This window comes from Lycium ferocissimum, unplaced genomic scaffold (genome assembly GCF_029784015.1).
Source record: "Lycium ferocissimum isolate CSIRO_LF1 unplaced genomic scaffold, AGI_CSIRO_Lferr_CH_V1 ctg1407, whole genome shotgun sequence".
Taxonomy (NCBI): domain Eukaryota; kingdom Viridiplantae; phylum Streptophyta; class Magnoliopsida; order Solanales; family Solanaceae; genus Lycium; species Lycium ferocissimum.
In genome coordinates, this window is record NW_026715243.1 from 140,920 (window position 1) to 148,817 (window position 7,898).

The window sequence follows — 7,898 nt, forward strand, 5'->3', positions numbered from 1 at the left end:
ATGGAGGAGCAGATGGATTTGAAGCAAGATGCTGATCCACCAGATCCTCCTTCTTCAGAAAAGGCACTGGTGATTTCATATACTGAGAGCCAACAGGCGACACTTTGTAGAAAGCCTTCCCCAATCAAAGGGTTACATGACCTGATCTCTTATAATATTGATGTAATGGAAGTAGAGGATGATGTCAGAGATCTTCATAAAGAAGACAAGGAGGAGAATATTAAGTAGAATAAGGAAAATATTTTTAAACAGGCTGATAGATCTCCTAATAGCAAGTCTAACAATAAGGTCAGAAGAAAGGAAAGAAGAATGCTATTGACAAGCAAATTCCACTCAGGGTGGTACCAAAGAGGAATGCTGCTAAATCTAATGTTAAATGATGTTAAAATCATTCATTTGAAACATTAGATCAGTGAAGACAAACAAAGCCTTTCATAGGTTACAAATGTTAAATAGACAACACAAATTCTTTTTGATTGCTCTCATGGAACCATTTCAACATGTCAGGACAATAAACCATTATAGGAAAAGGTTGGGAATGTGCTTAGCTAATGCCAACTGTAATGGTAAAATCTGGTACTTTGTGGCTGATAACATAGAAGTGGAAGTTCTGATGGATTCCCCTGTTACATTACTTTAAAGCTATTTTTACAAGATTTGAATCAAAGACATCTTATTACTACTTTAGTATATGCTAAATGTAATGCATACGAAAGGCTAGAGTTGTGGGAGGATATTTATCATCTTTCCAATACCTTGACTTGTTCTTGGTTGATAGGAGGAGACTTCAATGTGGTTTTGAATGATGAAGTAAAGATAGGGGGTAATCCTATTCAACCTCAGGATGTAGAAGAGTTTGCTTTTTGCATAAATTCCTGTGAACTTGAAAAGGTAAAGTTTAGGGGAAGTCCCTTCACTTAGTGGAATGGAAGAGTAGATGAAGAATGTATTTTTGAGCGACTGGATAGGATGTTGGTGAATTCTCCTCTTCTTGACAATTTTGGAAATATTGAAGTGGAACATCTTGCAAGAACTGGATCAGATCATGCTCCACTTTTGTGTACTTATGGTGACAACCATCAGAATCATTTTAGACCATTTAAATTTCTATCATTTTGGACAGAACATGCATCTTTCTGGATCTGATTAGCGGAAATTGGTCCACTTGGGAGCATGAGGACCCTTTTATAAACTTCAAATGGAAGATGAAAAAGTTGAAAGGGGTGTTATCCAAATGGAGCAGGGAAGTGTTTGGTGACATCTTCAAGCAGCTGATCATAAGGGAGGAAATAGTGAGATTAAAGAAAGAGTTGTTTGAAGAAAATCCAAGCCAAGTAAATAGAATGGTTCTGCAGAAAGCTCAGGCTGAGACTAAAAGATACTTGCATTATGAAGAAGCGTACTGGAGACAAAAATCAAGCCTGGATTGGTTTGTTGATGGTGACAAAAATACTAGATTCTTCCATAATCTAGTAAAGGGAAGAAGGAAGAAACTGCAGATCAAAAGAATTCAAAATTCAGATGGTTCATGGATTGGGGATGAGGACCAAATGGCAGCTGAGGCTGTGCACTTTTATACACAACAATTTTCACAAGAAGATTCAATTAGAGGAGAAAATTTATTGTCACATATTCCTGTTTTGATTAATCAAAATAGAAATGATCTACTGTGTCAAATGCCTAGTGTTGATGAAGTCAAAAAAACTATTTTCAACCTTAGTTGATCAAGGGCTAGTGGACCTGATGGTTTTCCTGGAATTTTCCATCAGACTTGTTGGGATATTATTAGCTTGGATGTATACAAGATGGTGGTGGCTTTCTTTCAGGGTCACACTCTTCCTAAGGCAGTTACTCATACAAATCTTGTTCTACTAACAAAGAAGGAGTTGGTTCAAAGTTACTCAGACTTAAGACTTATAAGTTTAAGTAATTTTACCAACAAGGTGATGTCAAGAGTGGTTCATGATAGATTGGAAGCTGTGCTACCAGAGTTGATATCTATTAATCAAGCAGGCTTTGTACAAGGGAGAAGCATTATTGAGAATGTGCTCTTGGCACAAGAAATTGTGACAGACATCAGAAAAAGGGGCAAACCATCAAATGTAGTGATCAAATTGGACATGGTAAAGGCCTATGATAGAGTATCTTGGTCATATTTGATAAAGTTACTCAGCAGAATGGGATTTGCTAGTCAAATCATTGACATGATTTGAATGCTGATTGCAAATAACTGGTATTCCATCCTTTTCAATGGTCGAGGCCAAAGGATTTTTCGCTCAACTAGAGGTGTCAAACAAGGTGATCCACTTTCACCGCACTATTCATCCTATCAGGAGGTGTTATCAAGCGCTAAATTTTAATTTGACAGGTCTTGAGTATGTGGGCTATGGCATGCCTAAACGGAGTCAAAATATCAATCATCGGCTTATGCGAGATGATACTATAATATTTGCATCCGTAGAAGGAGAGTCATTGAAGAGAATTATAAAGATTACGCAGATTATGAGGCAATTTCGAGGTCGGTACCGATCAATAAAGACAAAAGTGCCTTTTATATGTACCACAAGATTCGGTGTATCTTTGTCTCAACTGTGGAGCGAAGTTACAGGCTTTAAAAGGGATCAATTTCCATTGAAGTATTTGGGATGCCCTATATTTCATGCAAGGAGGAAAAAGGTATATTACAATGACCTTATCAAGAAGGTGAAAAACAAGCTGCAAAATTGGAAAGGAAAATTGCTCTCTTTTGGTGGAAAAGCAGTTCTTATCAATAGTGTGCTTCAGAGTATTCCCATATACATGCTTTCAGCTGTTGTTCCCACAAAATATACTATTAATAAGCTTCATAAAATCTTTGCAAGGTTCTATTGGCGTACTAAAGAAGAGGGTAAAAGCAGGCATTGGTCCTCTTGGGACAAGGTTTGTTTACCAAAAGAAGAAGGAGGACTAGGATTCAGATCTCTAGATGATGTGTCTAAGGCCCTTTTTGCCAAATTATGGTGGAGATTTAGAACATCAAATACATTGTGGTCAGCCTTCATGCGGAATAAAAATTGCAAGAAGATGAAGCCTACAGAAATGCAGTTGAAAGGTGGGTCACAAGTGTGGAAAAGAATGTTAGAAGCAAGGGGTCAGGTGGATCAACAGATATGGTGGGAACCTAGAAATGGAGCATGTGATACATGGGAAGATAATTGGACTAAACTTGGTTCAATCAAACAGGCAATGCCTCCAGAATTTCAGATTGACACCGGCGTTTGAAGAGGTATCATACTTCATGAATGCGAGAGAATTTGGGATGCACGTAAATTGCATAACAAGGCGCCAATTAATGTCTGTGATCATATTCTACAAGAGTTGAGTATAGTGGAGCATTCAGAGGAGAAATAAAGCCTGATGGGTGGCTAGTACTATAGGAAATTTCACTGTAGGGAGTGCTTGGAATTTGCTCAGGAAAAAGGCTCAAATATCAACTCACTTTCCAAAATTGTGGTTCAAAGGTGTTCCATTCAAAATATCATTCTTCCTTTGGAGATTGTGGAAGTTCAAAATACCAAAGGATGATGTACCAAAGAGAATGAATATTAGTATTGTATCTAGATGTAGATCTTTCGAACCCCTCATCGGAGGAGACAGGTTCAACATCTATTCTTAACAGGTGAATTTTCAGTAGAAATATGGCAATATTATAATGCTGCTGTGGGGATAATTGTTCTAAGGATTCAGATTCATCAGACAATATTGCAATGGCGGTATATGCAAGGTCCTACAAAACTCAAGTCAGTTATGTAGGCTGTATAACATTCATATGCTGGCAATTATGGAAGAGAAGAAATACTATCATGCATGGGGGTAAGATGAATAAAATAAAGGTGATAAATGGGATCAACTACAATTTACAACAACTGGTGAAGACATTATATCCTTGGCTGAGAAATATTCCATATGATTGGCGTCACATGGTAAAATATTTGGAGGATTACAGGCCTAGAGTAGGATATAAGATGGTGCAATGGAAGGGTCGTGATGCTAGCTGGTTCAAGTGCAATACAGATGGGGCCTCGAGGGGTAATCCAGGTTTGAGTTCAGCTGCTTTCTGCATTAGAGATGATGTTGGAAACACGATATATCTTTGGGGCAAGAAGAATAGCCGATATAACAAATATTACGGCGGAGAATCTGTGGCTATATTGGATGGAATTGAATACTGCATTAAAAATGATCTGGTGCCTGTAATGATTGAATCAGATTCTCTGTCCATGATAAACATCATTCAAGGAGTATGGGAGATTCCATGGAAGATCAATATGGAAGTTAGTAATGTTATATCTCGCATTTTGTACGTCGGAATATTTTTAAGTTGGTTGCGACGAGTTATGGACAAGGTTATTTTCCGGCTTTGTTGTAAGGCATAAGTCGCTTATGATTTCATGGGATGGAGATATTAAGGAAAATTTGGGGTAAAAGTGGAATTATGGAAAACTAATATTTTATGAAATATGGGACCGAAAAAATGAATTATGGGAAGTTAGACATTTCATGAAAATTTGGGACCAAAAGTGAAGTCTTGGAAATTTTATTTCATGAAAAAAATGGCCATGTGGGCCATAGTCCACATGTATTAAATATTTAAGGGGCTAAGATGATAATGAAAATCATCTTCATCATTTCTATGCCTAGAAAGTTCATGAAATATGGAGAAAAATAGGGGAAGGCCATTCGGCCATGGGTGAATCAAGAGAGAGCCAAGAAATTTTATCATGAAAAATTATTTTCTTCTAGTTTTCATACCAATTAAAGGGTCCCCTACACCATGGAGTAATTGTTGGGACATGCAAAATATTCTTTCTTGCAAAACCCAAGCTAGCCGAAAGATGGAGTGGGATGAAGAAGGTATGGTTCAACCTTTTCTTTTATATGTTATAAATGGTTTGTGGGTGTTGTAATAGGTAGAAATGAATGAAAAGCATGAAAATATGGATGTTGGGATGAGTTGGTATACGTGTGTGTTGTGTCGTACATGTGTGGTGGTGTGTAGGAATGAGGGACTACTTTTATTTAGTGTAATTTGGTTGTTGTGTTGTGGATTATGTGATGTGAATGAAAGTTGAACGATTTAAATTGAAGTGTGGATGTTGTTGGGGCCGTGTGTAGGTCATATGTATATGAATGATGAATTAAATTCATTTAGTGTTTGGTTGGTGTCGTTGTGAATTTTATAATGTAAAATGAAGACTTAATGATTCAAGATTGAAGTTGTAATTGCGTGGGCTGAATTGGAAGGGAATGTGGTTATAGTATGCTTTCTTGAATTTATGAAAATAATGTTGTGAATGTATGGATTATTGGTGTCATTGATGAATTTGGAAGAAAGAAACGTATTGTCGTCGTCCCTATGGAAGTTGGTGATTACGGGTTCCATGGCATATTGTTTGGAATGTTCTTAAATCTTGTTTGAAAGGTTGCGGATTGGTAATCGAATATGTGAGCGTTGGTGTTGAATTGATTGTATGTAGTTTATTTGAATATAAATGAAATGTTGTCGAATTGTATAGAAAGGAACTATTAGTGTTAGAATGCGTTTTGAATCATTTATGGATGTTGTTGGTGTGGTTGTTGGTATTGTTGTTGGATATTTGGCCGAGTTAAATTCTCGGGGATGTCCAATTTATAGGGGAAATCTTTGCCGAAATTTCGGTAGAAAAAGTAATGGCTTGGAATTGGATTCTTCGATGTTTATGGCTAATGTTCGATGCCTATCAATGTTATTGTAGATCGTGGGAAGTCGAGACGTAAGTCCGGATTAGCTTAAGAAGCGGCTAAGGTATGTAAAGCTCACCTTCCTTTTTTTGGCATGTCTTAGTGTAAGTAAGCTATGACACGAGTTTCGAGGTAATTCTATTCTCGCGATCTGAGCATGCTTATGATCCTTATTTGTTTTCTTGATGTTCATATCCTTAATGTAATCGAATTATGATCTTTACGTTTTTGTATGACTAAATGTCGAAAATTTCATGAAAGTTATGTTTTCAAAAGAGTTTTATTCTTAAATGATTCCGAAACTACGAACGTCCGTAACTTTCACAGAAAGGCTCGGATCGCTTCGATATGCTTGTAGGAAGTTCCATAATGACTAATGTCCGTAACGTTCCGAGGCAGACTCGGATTGATTTGACATATGATTATGATCTTTATGATACTCTGTTATGCTTATGATATTCGATATGTTTCCGAGTAATGTCCGAAAGCTTTTTGATATAACTATTGTCCGAATTTCGAATGACGATTCATTATGATTACTCCATTGAGTCTTTGGAAATGATTTATGTGCATATGGTTTCTCACTACTCTGCTCGTGCAAGCTCAATATGTCTTTCACCGAGTCCCGGGCCGGGTACGCATTCGTGCAACTTCTCTGCATTGTTCACCGAGTCCCTCACTAGAGGGCCGGGTACGCTATATATATATATATATATATATATATATATATATATATATATATATATATATATATGATGATGTGATGAGATGGAGATGGCGGCCAGGATGGCATACCGAGTCCCTTGCTAGCGGGGCCGGGACACGCTATTCACCGAGTCCCTCACTAGAGGGCCGGGTACGGTATGTATATATATATATGATGGCATGATGACATGATTATGATATGATTTACTCACCGAGTCCCTCACTAGAGGGCCGGGTACGGTATATATGTACGATAATATGATGATACGATTATGATATGATTTTATCTACCGATATATGTATATGTATGACAAATGTTTTCAAAAGGCGGGTCTTATGATTTTCTGTACTCTTTATCTCAGTGTGATCCCGCTTACTACATTTCTTGCTTTACATACTCAGTACATATTCCGTACTGACCCCCTTTCTTCGAAATTTGCGTTTCATGCGCGCGGTACACCTGGTGAGCTGAAGATATTAGTAGGAGATGTTCCAGCGGGATTGGCGAGCTCCAGTTGCTCGGAGTGCTTTGCCGAGTCAAAGTATTATGTTATGGTATCATGTTTCGTGTTAGAGACTTTGCGAACGAGTGTCGTGGGTATAAGATGTCGGTTATGTAAGCGGCTATGTAAGCCGATGTGTTATTACACATTGTATTATAAGTTGTATATGTTTCTATATGTTACGATTTTCATTGATTCGAGAAAGGCAAAAAAAAAAAAAAGCATATTATTCTTCGAAAAAATTTTCATTATGTATTTGTGTTATGATTTGAGAGCCGGCGTGATTATGAGTAGTTATGTGAGTCGGCGGGTTCGCTCGGCCCTAAATAAGGGTCGGGTGCCCATCACGCCCTAACGAAATTAGGGTGTGACAAATTGGTATCGAGCGGTTCGTCTTGGGGGTTGTACGCAAAGTCGTGTCCGGTAGAGTCCACGTTTATGGTGTGAAGCGCGCCACATTTATAAACGAGAGGCTACGGGGCATCTAGGATGGTTACTCTTCTTTGACATCTTAGATCGTGCCGTAGAGCCAAGTTATAGGAAATGAGATTTCGACACTAACCTTTGACTTCAGCGGAGGAGAAAGGCATCGATGGAAGAAAGCGATTAACGATATTGGAGGCTACGAAGTACGCAGGTAAGCAAAGGTATGCAAGACATATGTCAGGTAAGATATCGAAGTACGATTGAAATACAAGTTGAGATTAAAAAGGAAAGTAAACAAGAAAGTGTAACGGTGCTTTGATTGAGTTGGGCATACAAGGTATGTTTATTATTTTTGTGCCGTCGATGATGTTGGGAGCCCTGTGAGGCCGTGATATGATATATATATATATATATATATATATGTTGGCCCTGTGAGGCATTGTTGGTATTTCCTGTGTACAGGTTTTGAGATAGTAACAGTTACAGAGGAAACTCTGCCGAAAT

The 7,898-nt window shown here is 37.9% G+C and overlaps 1 protein-coding gene across 1 annotated transcript; it reads left to right on the forward strand.

Moving 5' to 3' along the window:
* The first annotated feature begins 563 nt into the window (after nt 1-563).
* On the forward strand, nt 564-2,213 carry LOC132042210 (uncharacterized). The gene is made up of 4 exons (XM_059432818.1): nt 564-576; nt 779-854; nt 1,124-1,694; nt 1,770-2,213. Exons 1-4 carry the CDS (start codon nt 564-566, stop codon nt 2,211-2,213), a joined length of 1,104 nt encoding a protein of 367 aa, XP_059288801.1.
* The last annotated feature ends 5,685 nt before the right edge of the window (nt 2,214-7,898 follow it).